This window comes from Lutra lutra, chromosome 11 (genome assembly GCF_902655055.1).
Source record: "Lutra lutra chromosome 11, mLutLut1.2, whole genome shotgun sequence".
Taxonomy (NCBI): domain Eukaryota; kingdom Metazoa; phylum Chordata; class Mammalia; order Carnivora; family Mustelidae; genus Lutra; species Lutra lutra.
In genome coordinates this window covers 76,020,211-76,037,327 of record NC_062288.1, presented here as the reverse complement: position 1 = coordinate 76,037,327, position 17,117 = coordinate 76,020,211, and the positions used below count along the sequence as shown (strand labels likewise).

Sequence of the window (17,117 nt, the reverse complement as noted above, 5' to 3'; positions counted from 1 at the left end):
CATCTTGGAATGTAAATACCTGACCAGAAGCTCTCAAGGTTTTCTGTGTTCTGATCCTAGCACCACCCTATATGAGCTGTGTGATTTTGGGCAAGTTATTTAATCTCCCTGGGCCTCAGTTACCTTCTCTGAGAGAGGGATGGTAATGAATGCACCAGTGTCTTGGACATCATATCTGTAAATATTATTTTTATATTATAATTCATAATCTCAATTATTATTTATATTGTTAGGATAACAATATGTTAATATCTTTAATCACTTCATTATTAGTTCATAAGATTAGTAAGACTTTGATTCCAATTTTTTATTTGGTGTTTCAAGCAGTTAAGTGTGGGAATGAGGACAACATTGTAAGAGTTATAAAGGAAAATGTGATTTTTCCTTTGTGATTTCCTAATGGATTCTTAACATTTTAGAAATTCTAGCTTGGCTTTGGGGAACACTGAAAACAACAACTAAGCAACAAAGGTATAGTTTCTCAAACCTTAGCATGGGTGAAAATCACCTGAAAAACTTGTTAAAATACAGCCTCAGGCCCACCACTGAGAGATACTGACTGAGTTTTCAATAGGCTTCCAGAATCCATGTTTTAAACTAGAACCCAAGCAATTCTGTTGCAGGTAGCTTTTGAAAAGCTAGAAAAGAATAGCTACTCTATCCTTTCTGTCTCTCACGTTAGTATAATTACTTGCAAAAATCATCTTTTTAAAGATTTGATTTCTAAGTAATCTCTACACCCATCCTGGGGCTCAAAGCCACAACCCCAGCATCAAGAATTACACACTCCACCAACTGAGCCAGCCAGGTACCCCTGCAACAATCATTTTTTACTTCTGATCTTCTAATCTGAACTGCAAATGTGAACTATTTTTTTTTTTTAACACATATCAAAGAGGATTCGGTACTCTAGCAGATAGAAAACAGGGAGTGCCGATGCTGGTAATAAGAGAACAAAGCTGTCTTCAACCTCCACCCCACTCTGCCAGGACCAGAAAAATTAAAGTCAGTTGTGATCCTCCTCTTCGGCTCTTGCTGGGGGAAAGGCAGCCAGGAACAGAGAACAGAGGGTTCTGTGGCAAAGAGCAACACAAGAGCTGTGCCTGGCATCTGGGGGCTAGTTTCACACATTTGTAAAATTCAGAGAAGTTCTCATTCTCAAGTGGTAGAATTCAGGGGAAAAAAAATTTTTTCTTTCTTTTTTTTTTTTTTAGTCTGAAAAAAAGTCTAATCCTGAGCACTCTGATAAAGAAAATTGAGTTCCATGTGCCCAACCTAGACAGTGATTCACATTCTAACGTGGTCTAAGGCTTACTTATTTCAATCATTTGGCACTGAAGGCAGACTAGGATTTTGGAATCTCATTGGGGCTTGACTCCTGGTTCTGCCAGTGATAGCTACGCCATCTTACATACATCCACATGTGTAGAAGAGAAACATACCATCTCCCAGGCAGAGTCGTTGCCACGATAAATGAGAACACAGCAGAGGGCCTGGCACTAAGAATCTACGCTTAGAATCCTTAATCTTCAACAGAAAAAAAAAAGAATAATATTGGCTAGGCTCATGTTAATAAAATGCTAGAAAACCCTGTTCACCAAAATGTTCACAAATCTGTGAAAATTGTTGTTGAAATGTGTTAGAAACCATTGAGGAAAATGGAAGAAGTGGTATGACAAGAAAAGAATAATGGACTCAAGAACATTTATAGGGATCACTTACAGAAAGCAGTATCCGCCATAATAAAATCACTTGTACTTTATGAGTCATAAAAATACTTTATCAGTTTCTTATTTAAAAAAAAAAAGAACTTGAAAGTGACTTTATTACAGAAGAGCAGTAAAGGAGTAGTTTGCCAGGGAATTTTACATAGTCTCCGCCCAGTTCAATAGAGGCCCAGGCTGAGGTAATCACCCCTTCGAAGCATATCCTGGCAATTTCTTTCAGAATATCACATTTTATTTTTTTGAGTGCAAGCAACTCTTGTTTTCCCATATTTACGTCAGCACTTCCCAGCCTTTTTGGGTAACAATTTCATGCCAGATTAAGGAACCAGATTATACACGTTACAACCAACCATTTGGTATTAGAATTGGTCAGACAGAAATACGAAATAGAAAGGATGAATTTCATCTTCTGAGGAAGAAAAATAAAAACCAAAGTCAAGAAAAGTCAGCACCTAGAATGACCAGGAGTTTAAGTTCAGGTCTGAGACAACCAGATCTTCTGATCAACTCCTCATCCCCTTCTTGGTATGCCTGTGCTTACAGGCATAGAAGTGACCAAGGGGGTAAGTCTGATGGAGAACTCACTGTTAATAAGAAAAACAACTTCAACTGACTAAACAATTCCCTAAGATCTTTAAGGATGTTTCTGGAAAGAAAATACAATTCCTTTCCTGGATTTGTCTTGAAAGGCATAATAAAAACAGGTGACCAATGATGTTTGGGAAATATTTACTCTTTCACTCTTTCTATTTACATGGCAAAGGACTTAATATTTCAGCATTTCTTTTGTTGTTCCAATCACACACCTGCAGCTCAGTTAGCACTGTCTACCAGAATCAGCAGCCCCAATTCCTCATAACCATATTCACACCATCCAAAAGGTACTATGCTTGTACACTTTTCCCCTGTGAAACTCTCATGTGCTATAGGACCTGAAATTATCTGGTCTTCAACAGTAGTACGTCTATCATTGAGTCTCCTAGAATCCTTTTCGACTACAGTTTATAGAATGTGGACATTGACTGAAGAAAAAAATGGTCTCACGGCTCCAGAAATGTCCTAATTTATATTGTGCCCCAAACTGTCACAGGAATATCTCAATCTGGGCTGTACTTTTTTTGTTGGATATAATCTTTACTGATCAGTGAAAGAGAGGATATCTGATGTGAAACAAGACTAGAGACAGGTGCCAAGTTCTGATTCTATCTCAGGTGATGGCTTTCTTGCTTCAGCTGACCTCTCAATTACGAGGTTTTTAGAAACACAGTTTATGGATATTACGTGCATTATTACTCTTAGGTTAGGGAAGAACAATGATATGATATTTTAACCGAAGAGAAGGGTTTCTTTCATTTTTCATGAGCCGTAACAGAAGTTAAGTGAAATGGAGTAACAGAAAACCGCTTATTTGGTTCAGAATTATACAGTTAGGACTCTGGTAGTTTCATTTAAGGTTTCAATCACCCTCCAGCATTGTGATCATTATCTTAGTCAAGCAAGTATAATAAGCAGCTAGAAACACATATAGGAGATTCTTCTATAAGGCATAAATATCCTTGTAATGAAAAATAACACACTTTACCAACTACATAAAAGTACAGCCCATGAAAATGACTTTATGCCACTTAATACTGATGCATGAATATTGATATAACTTAAAACAATTGACAGAAACTTCAAATACGAACTGGAAGTAAGTCCACTGTGACATACTAATTTTTAAAATATTAAACATTAACTGGCTAATGATATTAAAATTATCAGAAGGACTTACTGTCTTATGCTTTCAATCATTTTTTCCATTGCTTCCTCCCAGCAATATGCCTTAACAGATTGGATATTTTCAATCATTTCTGAGGTGATTACGAGTCTTTCGTTGATCTTTCCAGCTCTCTGATCTCTGTAAATCAATCAAATACTTAGTAAAACCAAGTCAAATTGTCACTAAGAACTACAAAGGTGTTTTTTTTTTTAAAGGCCACACTTCTTATTAAACAGGTGGACATTTATTTTACTATCTGATGGAGGATAACAAAAAATAATAGCTATCTTTTAATAAATGCCCTCTCTGTACCAGACACTATTGGACACATTCCATAGACTGTCGCAGTATAGGACACTTCATGGTGCTCCACGAAAAGTGGTTATCTCCATTTTAAAGATGAAAAACCAGAGACTCAGTGAGGCAAAGTGACTTGGAATTCAAGCCAAGAGCTAATAGACTCCAAAATTTGTATACATTCTATCATCTTCTAGCTGACAAACTCTAGAAGTCCTCTATCATAAACTGGCACTGGTATCACTGATTCATTCTGTAATAAAAAGTAACTATGGTTCTGGTGTGATGATCCATGAACTAGAGTAGGAAAAACTTATGAAACTCCATCCAAAATACATGCATTCCCTCCCATACACATACACACATTATCCCTTCTACCTAAACCTTGTGATCTATACAAATGAACTGAATCTTCACATATTCAAAAAGAAATCCTACAGGCTGATAAACCAAAAAAAATGCCCTGTTGATATAGGGAATATTATTTACATCATTAAAATAATTCCTTTTCAGTGACACCCAGTAAGTAGATCCCGGTTCAGTAAATAGAGTGGTCCTGGATTTACTACAGTAGACTTTGTGAAAATCTAATTTAAAACCCTTCTGAGCTATGTAACCAGAGTGCTGCTACCTGTACTTCATCATCATTCTCCCCAACCCGGCTTGAAAAAGGGCAAGGACTATGAGGAAAGCAAGACCACAGAAGGCGGAGGCTTGTAACAAATCCCAGAGCAGCCCCATCAAGAGCGTCACTTGTAAAGGAGCAATCCACACAAAATGTGCCAATGCAAGTCCCTGGAAAATAAAATCACAGTGAAAACCAGTGATGGACAGACAAACAAGGCTAGATGAGAGAAAGTGAGCACAGAGAACTTAGATAATCAAATACATCATGGTTCCCAAAATGCTAACATCAAGGTGTTCATTCCGTGGAGCACACAGCAACGTGCTTAAACATTCTACAAATAGACTAGGATTTCCCAAGGAACAAATTTCGAGTCATTGCATTTTTCAATGTATTTTTATTCAATGGGCTTAAGATGAACTATCTTAGGTATCATGTCAGGGATTTATTTTTCATAACTTACTTCTATTTGACTAACGCAAGAGCCATGGTGTAAACACGCAAGAGTAAAGGGGTTTCCAAAGGCTCTCAGTGTATTAACTCTATCACCTGACAAAATATTAAGAATAAATGCATGCTTAATTTAATAGTAACTTATTTAGCACCTGCTGTGGGTTTAACAATCTGTTAGATACTGAGAATGCTAAAATAAATAAAACACATTACACGGTCTGTCCTCAAAGACCTTGCATTTATTTGTGTAATAAGAGAGCACTGAACAAGAATTGTTCAGAGAATCATATTCAGCCAAAGTAAATAACTGATTTAAAGTATTAAAAGGAAACAAGATCTGATAAAACTTGAATTTTGAAAAACGTTATTAAATACACAGTGAGCTAAGTTGTCTTTGCATTGGGTGGTACTATGAAACCCCAGAATAGTGCTCTGCTACACAACCATCAATGGCAGAAATGGGCAAGGGTAGGGATGTGTATAACTTAACCCCATATCACTGTTAACTGACCCAGGAAAACCCTTGGGCTTGTATGAGTTATAACAATAATGCAGAAAAGATTAAATCAGTAGGTACGTACTTCATCAAATTTGTTCAGGTTGTTGGAAAGGAGACTAACAAGTTGTCCAATACTTATTTTATCCAGAACACGGCTTGACAGCTTTAAAGTCTAAAGGGAAAATGGGAAGTTAGGTGATCATGACAAAGAGAAGAAAAAGATATGAATAGGTTGCCTCAAGGTAACCTAGTACACACATATGATAAATTGAATGAGTTAATTTATAATATATACATTAACTTATATAAATGAGTATATATTAATAGGGTGGTTAAGAGAAAGTCCACATACCCGATTATGAAAATCTGGATTTTTTTTTTTAAGATTTTATTTATTTGACAGATAGAGATCACAAGCAGGCAGAGAGGCAGGCAGAGAGAGAGGAGGAAGCAGGCTCCCTGCTGAGCAGAGAGCCCGATGTGGGGCTCGATCCCAGGACCCTGGGATCATGACCTGAGCCGAAGGCAGAGGCTTAACCCACTGAGCCACCCAGGCGCCCCGAAAATCTGGATTTTATCGAGGAGGTAGAATTTAAGATGGGTGTGGAATAATGACTAGCATTTAGGTAAGCACAGATGAAGAAGGAATCAAAGCAGTTAATTTCAAAACACTATTAGAACAGATGACAGGGAAAATTCTACAGAGCTGTATTACACATGATTCAGTAGCAGACTGTCTCAGGTGATTCTGAGTTCTCCAGAGGGCTTCCCAGGGAGCTATGTGCAGAGTAAGCACCTCAGTAAATATTTGTTCATTTAATTATCTCTATCTTCTAGTCACAGGTAAATTCACAGGTAAAGATAATTTAGTTTGTATTTAGATTCATTATATTCTTGTATTTCTTAATTTTTAATTGAGGTATAGTTGACATACAATCTGATCTTAGTTTCAGGCGTACAACATAGTGATTTGACATTTATATAATATATTTAGGTTCATTATTTAAAATATAATTTGAATGTATCATAGCTGCAGACTTTAGAACAAAGCAAAACAGCATTGTGGGACAAAATCTGGGATACTATTAGAGCTAGTAGCTGCCTGCCATGTGGATGGAGCCGGTCAGATATGGAACCAGTTAACTTCAGGCTCACTTTAGGGACCCAACAACCACAGCCACATGAAGATACAACTGCATTTTCTGGTGATGACGCCAAGGCAGGCCAATAAGTGTGCCCAGAGGGGTAAATAAACCAGGTAATAACACAGAAAGAAGGACAGATAAAATAGCTTCAAACCTTTCGTGAATGTGTTCTGGATCTGAAAGCACATATATTGCTGTATTTGTGCTCAATGTTATATATGGACTTATTTACAAACTAACCTGCTCCTTCTTTGATCTCTCCTCCCCCTTAGCCCAGAGTACTTTATACCTCTCTCCTCCCATATAACACAATTTGCCTTGCTATATTATTCCAGTGCTTTTCCGCTCTAATATTTGGAAAATCCTCCACATCAAGGACTATGATTTACCCATTTCAGAAATTTTGAAGTTTTTGCACAATTCTCTATACTTTTTAGGTCTTAGTTTCTTAAAACATTTTATGCATAAAACAGGGATAATAGTTCCTACCATAGAGAGTTTTGGAGGAGATAAACGAAATAATACACCTAGTTCACTTAGAAGCTTGTCATGTACGTCGTTAGCTATCACTTATTATGATGATAATAAGCAGTTTTTGTAAATATTTTTTAGACTGAATTGAATTTCTTTTAATATTCATGTGTGCAATTCTACCTCCCAAGTAATACCTAATAATTTATTCGCTTACCTAAAATTTCTGGATCAAAATAAAATTTTTGTTGATTTATTACATATGTTTTCCTGGTACTTGTGAACTGAGGAGATTGTAGCTGAGGTGATCTGATTAAACTGTGGACTCCATTTTTTTCTTCTGCCTCCATAAAAGGCTGTTTTGAACAATAAAGTATGACTATCAAGGTTTTACAGTACACCTGACCTTGCATTTATATTATGGAAGTGTTATGGGTTATTTGCCAGGTAATTTCAGATCCATGTCCCTTATAAGCCAAGTATATAAAGTTTTCACATTGGGGGGAAGAAAAAGAAAAGAAGGGTAAAGCAATACCCAAATGATTCAACCAAAAGAGCTTTCTATAATGACTTGGTAGAGCCAAGCAGTGACACATAGTCTAGAAAACACATGTCACTGAAATGACCTTAAGTTGTTTTTATAAGATGGGTAGGTCTAATCTGCATTCACCTAAATCAAGCTTCAGCAACTTGGCCTTCTGACTGGAAAATGCATACAGAAAAGCAGAAAAGGATCTTAGGGTTGCCATGCATGTGTTGTTGCAAAAATTTTTAATTTGCAGGACCCACAGGATGACAAAAATCTAACTCAAAATAAAATAGTGGATGAGTATCACAACTAATTAAGGTAGATACTGTTAGTGCTTGAATTATCACTAACAATTGTGTACTATACTCATTAGCGAACATAATGATACATGGCATTTTACCACAAGATAATAATTTGTCAATGACTTTAATGCAGACAGTAAGTATTATTTTAATGGGGAGCCAAAGATTCCAAAAAATGATGACATGACTAGTTTTTAAAAATGAAATCTATAATACAGGCAGTTTATAGAAGATGATCAATAATTATTAGCTGAAATGTACTGAATTAATTACCAAGTAGAAACATTAATTATTGCTGCCATTTACTTCACAAGCATACAAAACTGACTTGTGTTTATCCCATATGTATATCAACATGATGTTTAAGACATTTAAAACACGGAGACTGTGCAAGAAAGCATTACCTTCTTATAAATCAAGCTAAACATAGCTATCCTCATCTGCATTCCAATACGATGAAGGCCAAAAATGGCTGGGTGCAGGAGCAGCGTCCTCATGACAAAGAGAAGGCATAAGCCTATGGCTAGGTAAATCGCGATAGAGCGTTCCTCCTTGTTATCTGGATCGTAGGAAGCTATGATTCTTCCCAGTAAGAGAGGCTGGACCGATTTGGTGACTTCCTGAAAAGAAGAAAAACAAAGAAATTAGATTTCATTTCCCTTTCATCAAATGGCCCCACAATTTCAACACAAGGATTCTCATTTTTAGAGGAGGATTTAAAACGGGCCTACACAGAGGGCCACACCATATTTAAAACACTTGACATTACTTTCAATATCTTAGAGCTTTGAAATAAGATTAGATTTTTGATTCTAGCAAAAGTCATTTGGAGATGAGTTTATGTATAGGGTATTTTGACTGAAAAGTGAATAGTGACCATAGAGCAAAGCTGTGGTTTCTGGAATGGTGTGTTCATTACTAATGACCTACATAATAATAATCTACATAGCACTACTATAGCTACATAGCAGGGTTTATGAAATAGTTTCAGTTGATTATCATGACATACATGAAATATTTTGGCAGTTGAGCTGTACACAGAGTTTTTAGAATTAGAAATGTACAGCTGTACCTAAATGTTCTTCCTCTTGAGTAATTTGAACTACACTCCCTGCGACTGTCTAGCCAGTATATTTTTCCCATAAGCTGCCATCTCTTACACAACAGACCTACTTGGTGAGTGGTTATTCAGCTGCAGTTTTTAACAAAATAAGTAAAATGTGTCTTAATCTGATTCAGGCATCTATTTTACATATGTCAGTACTGAATTAGTTTCATCTTGCCTCCACCAAAAGATGACATACTCTCTTTGAACAGTAATGGCTATTCCACAAAGACATCACTAGTACTACTTTGGGAGGGTTCATATTCATAGAAAAAAAATGTAGTTTATTTTTGGTAGAGAAAAATGTCAATATAATAGGATCATCTGCAAATAGCAAACCAATATAAATCTCACCACAACATGGAACTGTCAACATTCAAGGACAAAGTCAGCACTCCAATCCTCCCCTCAACAGTATTTTCCCTAATCTGTTTGAAGCAGCATGTTCTCTAATATTTACAACGGAACCACTTACAGATAACATCTGATTTTTTTTTTTTTTTTTTTTAAGAAGGAAAATGATGGTAACAAGCTTGGTCTCTGAAACAGAGTCCTTTAAAAAAATCATCCCTATAAATGACTAGGAATAACAAAGTCCTCTATTCTTGATATGTGAGAGCTTTGTATACTTCATGGTTTGGACTATTCTGGGACTAAAGAAATTTCCCAATTTGCCACCAAATAGAATAGTGGAAGCCAACTGAGCTTCGAATGTCATAAGGACTAACATAAATTTATTTGAAAATTTGATTACGTTTCATTATATTGTTTATTACATGTTTATTGTTTTTATTATTACATGTTTATTACATATTTTATGACACAAACCAAGATGCAATTCACTTAATGTTTCACTTAGATAACAGAAGCCTGAATATCTATTTTTAAGCTAGCGCAACAGTGAAATTCAGAGTCATGAAACCCAAGTTCCTATCTACATTACCTACACTATCTATGTCACCTTAGTCTCTTCCTTTCTCTGGACATTTTCACCACTGACAAACCAAGTGGGGGCAAGGTGATCTTGAAGGTCCCCTCCAGTGCTAATATCTCTGTTTATATGATTTGAGTCTGAGGAGTCACCTGACAGAGGCTAGAGATTCCTTTGGCAATTTTCCTGGTCCATATCCTGCCACCGCCATAGGCAGCATCTACTTAGGGGGATGCAGGTCAGAACAGTGTGAGTTCAGAAGACTATTTGGGTAGAGAGGGTCAAGTTAGATACACAAGTGATTGCATTCCCGGTGGGAATAATCGTGAGTCTCAATTCAGATCAGCCTCCCAGAGAAAATTTAAGAAGACTGAAAAGACCTGCTGGGAGCCACATCTGGTCTTCCATAAGGATCCTCCATACCAAAGCTCAAATCACTGTAGATGAGCCTAAATTCTTTCATCATTTCTGTTCTACCTGCATACCTTGGACAGGGCCAAATGCTTCTAGAAAAAGGGAAGTCTGCCTGATATTCAGATCATGAAAGAAAATTCAGGTGAAAAGAGAAACTTTGTTCAGGCTTGCAATTACAAGACTACTTTAAAAACTACATTTCTAAGTCCAAAGCACAGTTGTTTCTTCTGATAAAGGTACACAATTAGTTGAAGAACTTCTAAAGTTACATGATTTTCTATAGTGTGTGGTCAGCAAAATCATCACCATCATCATCATCATATCAACTTGTTTTAAATATATTTTATGTCTTTATCTCAGGAATACTAGACATTATTTGAGAAATATTAAGAAGTTAAGATTTCTCAATATTGAGAAATTAATAGAGTACCAAAAGACTGTAGAAGAATCTATGTTTATCTCAAGAAACAACCGTAAAGAAATCTGATAAAACTTCATTCAAAACTGGCACTGATACATTATAAATATTCTTGAATATAAAAGTGTTACATTAACATAAGAAAGAAATTCTCCCTCAAGACAACAATCAGCACCTAATTAATTAATACTAATAAAGTAAGTAATAAAACTCTAGAAGCATTACCTTTAGGTTTAGGCGAACACAAACAATAGGAATACTGGTTATTAGAACAATTTAACATTTTTCCAGAACTTTTAGCTGATACAACTCAAGAGAAATGATCGATGTATGATTATCATAAAGAAGTGAAAATTAGAGCGCCTGGGTGGCTCAGTTGGTTGAGCAACTGCCTTTGGCTCAGGTCATGATCCCTGAGTACCAGGTTTGAGTCCCACATCAGGGTCCCAGCTCCAGGGAGTCTGTTCTCCCTCTGACCTTCTCCCATCTCATGCTCTCTCTCACTCTCTCTCTCTCTCAAATAAATAAATAAAATCTTTTAAAAAAGTGAAAATTATTATTATCAGCATAGAATATGACTATCCATACAAAAATTTATGTGAATCAAGAGTATAATGGGTAGAAGTTTAAAAAAATAATTATACTAAGAAAATAAATTCCTTTATACCAAGCATAATATTAAATAAGGATCTCATTAATATAACAATTGATATAATATGAGACATTATAAATACCAAATATATATATATGCGTATATATATGTGTATATATATATATATATATCTTAAATGTATTTTCTAAACATTCCTAAGACATAAAGTCTTAAATAAAAATCTGAAGGACTTAAAAATTATCTATAAAGAAAAACTGAACACTATGAAAATTCCATTCTCATCCAAATTATTTTGTAAGACTAACACAATCTTCACCAGAATTTCAAGTAGATTCTTTGGAACTGAAATTTCAGCACCAAACTAGCAGGGACTGTTTGTTTTAGTTTCTACAACAATCCCAACATAATGCACAACACCTACCACAAAATATCCACTCAGTGAGTATTTGTTGAATCAATGGAAAAAGGATTCTAAATTCCATTTGAAAAAATGAGAAACTAATCAAAAACATTTGAGGAATAAGAAAAATGTGAGAAGGTTTACAATACTGCATACGAAGTCATATTATACACCTGTTATAATACATGGCATGACAAAGAAACAGATTTATCTGTGAACAGGTCCAAGTACATGTAATAATTTTACGTAGGATATGGCATTTTAATTCAGTGGAGAAGGTCTAGATTATGCAATAAATGATGAAGAAACTGGACACTCATTTTTTAAATTAGATTTCTATCTCAAACATACACCAAAATAAATCCCAAATGGATTAGATATTTACATGTATAAACATAAATATTTAGGTAGGAAGGACATTTAAAAACATCTGATGACAAAAGCAGAGAACAAAGGAAAAAGTTTATAGATTTGGGAGCAAATTTTTAAAAATCAAAACTTCTAATCGTTAAAAGGTAAAAATTCACTAGAAACAAATGGTAGGCTGGGGAAATTATTTTCTCATATGTCAAAAAGAAAAAGACAAGTACTAAAATAGACAAAAAAATACAAAAATTCAGTTGCATGTACAAAGAGAAATACAAATGCTTGATATATAAAAACTGTTTAAACTCACTGGAAACCAAAAATAATGCAAGTAAAAATAATAACATACTCTTTCTCACCGAGCAATTTAGAAATATTTTTTAAATGATAATACCTATTATTGGCGAGGACTGAATTTGCACACTTTAGTAGCAAGAAAGTAAATTAGTATACCTCTTGATTTGCAATTTGAAAATCTGCAAATCTGCTAAAATTAGGTTTTAAATGAATGTGCATTGAAGGACTGTTTTGTTTTGATTTTTAAAGATTTTATTTTATTTATTTGACAGAGAGAGATCACAAGTAGGCGGAGAGGCAGGCAGAGAGAGAGAGGAAGAAGCAGGCTCCCTACTGAGCAGAGAGCCCGATGTGGGGCTTGATCCCAGGACCATAAGATCATGACCTAAGCTGAAGGCAGAGGCTTAACCCACTGAGCCACCCAGGCGGCCTCTGAAGGACTACTTTTAATTATGAAAAATTAGAGGCAATATAAATATTTAACAATGGGGAACTGATAAATTATGGCATAGCCACATGAGTCATTAAACATTAAGGTGACTAGGTAGAAAAGCAGCTAATGACAGGAAATACATTAAGAAGAGAAACAGATTTATAACATTATATAAAGCAATGATCACCCTCCCTTTATTAAGTATATATTCCCATGGGAAAAAAAACTGGATAGACATAAATCTATCAGTAATTATCTAATTGCTTTCATAATCATAAAAAATACTTAAAAGAATAAAAAAATTTTGGAAAGAAAATTGCATATAACTTACTGATAATTAATAAATGGTAAAAAGAAAACATGCACACAAAAACATTTCTAAAAGAAAGTAAACACACATGCAGGTATACGCCTAGAACTTTTCATTAGATACAAAGAGTACTGGCTTATATACCAAAGCAAAGGCTTCAGATTCTGCTTTTGACATGATAAACAAGAGTGTCATGTTTTTGTTTATCTTGATACACTAGAGTCTGATGGTAATTTTTGGCTTTATACTGAGCGCTAAAGGAAGAATTTGCCCATATTTGGCATAGAAAATAACACCTATTCCCTGCCTCAATTGTTTGTAGTTTTTATAAAATTGTCTGTATACCATACCAAGACTAGAATCTCAAAAAATACTGAGATTCTGTCTACCTCTGAATCGTGCTTTTAGATTCAATGCTTAACACAAAATGTTTTGCTTTTGCTATTTTCCTTTTAGGCTTTATTGATTTGTTAACTTTTCAGCAACGTCCTCACTGGAAATCTAAGCTATATTCTTCATATTTTATAGGAAAAAGTTTTTGGATTTGTTGAATAGCAGGAATAATAGGTTTAATCCAGAAAATGCAATAATGGAATATGCATTAAAATATTAATTTTAATTTCTGAAATAAAGCTTAGAAAATAGCTATCATTTTTAAACATTAGCAAAACATATTTCTGTGCCCTATAAAAATCATACGTGTGCTTTAAGATTGCTTGCAGCATATAGAGGGAAATGCAAATGACGTGAGTATTCATGCAGGTAGGTAGATATTCTAAGTTAAAGATATAGTAATAGCTATCATTTACAAAGCACTTGCTATGTACTACAATCTCTTCAAGCTTGAAAACCTCGCCCAGTGTCACACAGCTACCAAGTGGTAAAGCTAGGCTTCGAACCAACCATTTGACTCCAAAGCCTTCCTCTTATTCATAACCATAAACTGAAATGGAAAAGTTATAACATGAACTGTTTCTCTCTCAACTGACCATTAGTGCAAGGATTATGATTAGTTCAACATCCAACAGCAAATCATGTTATAAGTTTAGATCACTGTGATTTAAGATAAATGCCACTTCTCTAGAACCCATAGCATGGACACATAATTTAAAAGGTTGAAGAGATCACAGAAGTTATACACTTTTCCTTTTCACCATATAGTCAAGGAAACTGAGATCCAGCAAGTTCTTCGATTTGTCCCAAGATCGTAAAACAAACTTGTGGCAACAAGGAACGAGCACACCCAAGAGGAGTTAAGAAAAAAAAAAAAAAATCCCTCTTTTGAAAAAAAATACATACTTGAGTGCATCCCATATATTTTATTTTATTTCAGCATATCTTATTCATTAGTCACTACTGGATAGTGGTTAACTATAAGAGCTAAAAAATGCAGCATACTCCCACCAGGAAAGGGAGGCCTGGATGCCCTCATAATCAGTGTAAGTTTTAAAAAATATGATCACAATTCCTAATTTACAATTCAATTTTGTTCCAAAATTCTACATGAGTGAACAGGAGATGCACTTTGTCTTAGATAATGGTATTCTACTGGACATAGTATTGGATTCCCAGTTTAACCTTCAAGGTGGGGTGCTGTGGTGCCACAGTTGGTTAAGACCCCAACTCTTGGTTTCAGCTCAGGTCCTGATCTCAGTATCTTGAGATTAAGCCCCATGTCAGGCTCCATGCTCAGTACAGAGTCTGCCTGAGGTTCTCTCTCCTTCTCCCTCCGGCCTTCACTCCTGTTCTCTCTCTTTCCCTCCCTCTCAATAAATATATATATCTTTAATACATATATTAAAGTTTGAGAAGCATTGCTCTTTTGTCACTAAGAGTTAATATTCATTTTTATATGTTTTAAAATTTTTCCATATTATCATTAAGAAAAAAATCAAACTAACCCTAAAGAGTTCTCTCAAAGTGGGCTACCCAATGCCTCCCTTAGATTCTAGCAAAAGTGAGATACATTCAGTGATAATGGTGCTTGTCTACCTGAATCAGAATCACCAGGGGACCTTGACAAGGATACTAGTATCCCAGGGCCCAAACAAATTAAATCACATTATCTAGGGTGGCACTTCTGTATACTTTAAAGAGTGACATAAAAATTCCTTATATTTCAAAGAAATCCAAACCCCAAGAACTTCAAACTCTTCTTATCACAGGAACTGAGGGAAGGTGTACATTGTCTTCATTCAGGTAGAGAGCACAAGAAAGTGTGTTTTAGAGATGGGGTTCTAGTAGGGAGTAGAAATAGGATATAGGGCCAGTTTAAGGAATACAGCAGGCAAGTCACTGCTGGGATTAGAGAGGGAGCTACAGATGGGGAGAGGTAGCATGGGAAGGAAGGTGAGAAAGGGGTCCTACCTAGTAGGCATCTGCAAGAAGGAGATTTGCTAGAGATAGCTATCCTTAGGTAAACAATCATGCGAAAGGGACATAACATAAGTCAAAGCCTAAACCAGGGTCTGTATGCAGAATTCCCCAAAGATTTTCCTTTCCTTATCAGTAGGCTTGTATTCAAATCCCCATTCAATGTCTTTGTCAAACCATAACAGACAAAGATCTTCTGCAATACAGACCGCAGGACTTGAGAACTCTATTCACATTAGTACTAGGGCTTCTCCTTTACGTCCTTAACCTTCTTGGGTTTTAATGAGTAAAAAGAGTTTGACCCAAGCTGCCCTGACACGCATCTCACCTTGATAATGGAAATATGCCCAGAGCTGCCTAGGACCTGAGAAAGGATAACCATCTTCTCTCAGTAATCTGCTTACAGAACTCTCTGCACTTGGTTTGCCTCTCAAGATCCTTAATTGACTCTCATGCTCAGCTTTTCAATAGCCAGTCTCCTAGTTTCTCTTCTATGCTATGAGTCTTAAATGTGAAAGATAATGTTTTATTTGGCTGCTGAGTCAGATGGAGGAAAAAAAACAAGCACAGAGCTAACTAATGAAGAGAGGCCATAGCTAATATGATTTAAAATTATATCAACTCTTACAGAGAGACAAGCTCCTTTATGATAGCATTTCCTTTTTGTTTTTTAACCTTTCACAGTCGAGAGCAGATTTCATAGTACTTTTTCTATCAGTCCTGAAACCAACCAAATGCTCCTTATATCACAACTGCCCTTATTCAGAGGGACTAAGGATGTATAGGACATTTTGAAAGCACGTCCACCTTTTACCAAGAGTGGCGTTACAGCAATTTCAAGAATCTTCAGTCATTTCATGGACTTTAAACAATTACCGAGCTGATATACACAGAGGAAAAAAAAGGAACGGTCAAAGAGAATACCATCAATACTAAAGCATTGGTGTAAGTTGTTTAAAAAGACAGAGGTCTTATAAGAACAGTTACATTTTCTCCCCTTCTTTTCTTCTGGAAGTAAACTATGGCCTTTCAAACATGCAGATGGTTCCGACCTACAACCCAGGGCTCAGGGTAGCTGAAGAGTGCCTCATCCCTCATCACCACCCCCGGGAAAAGCTTTCAGATTCCTTTTGCTGGGATATGTTAAAGACTTGAGAAGTTTAAGAGTGAGTCCCTCTCCACACCCACTCCATTCTCCCTTAATTTTGTTTATAAGTTTGACCCTAGCACTACTGGTCCTTGGGTGGATTTCACATAGTTCCTTCTGGAGCATAAGCAAGGGAGAAGATTCTCTTTAGTCCCCATCCTGCTTCCTACTGTGAACTTTCTGCAGATTTGCCCCCGAGATGACCCTGGAAGAATCCTCAATCTTTCAGCTTCTGTTAACCTAGGTCTCCTGAGAAGATGCAAAGAAAACTCAGCAGACCAAAGACTGGTTACCAGAGACACCATTCTGTTGAGTAACTAAATATAATCATTACAGATATAATGATATCACAATTATAATCTGTTATTGCAGAAGGTTCATAGACTTTGGAGCTAAAGAGACCTATCACTCAAATTTACCATATGTGTGACTCTGGGAAGTTTCATAATTTCTGAGTTTCAATTTTCTTCTCTGTATATTAGGATAATAATATCTGTTCC

At 35.8% G+C, this 17,117-nt stretch overlaps 1 protein-coding gene across 5 annotated transcripts in view; it reads right to left on the bottom strand.

The window, feature by feature from the left end:
• Window positions 1-17,117, bottom strand: part of CFTR (CF transmembrane conductance regulator) — a 166,767-nt gene that overhangs the window by 114,271 nt on the left and 35,379 nt on the right. For all 5 annotated transcript variants that reach the window (XM_047695523.1, XM_047695520.1, XM_047695521.1 and 2 more), the window contains exons 4-7: window positions 8,215-8,430; window positions 5,446-5,535; window positions 4,418-4,581; window positions 3,502-3,627 (exon numbers count right to left, since the gene is read on the bottom strand). In XM_047695523.1, the coding sequence (XP_047551479.1) occupies window positions 3,502-3,627; window positions 4,418-4,581; window positions 5,446-5,535; window positions 8,215-8,430 (596 nt within the window). The remainder of the gene's footprint in view (window positions 1-3,501; window positions 3,628-4,417; window positions 4,582-5,445; window positions 5,536-8,214; window positions 8,431-17,117) is intronic.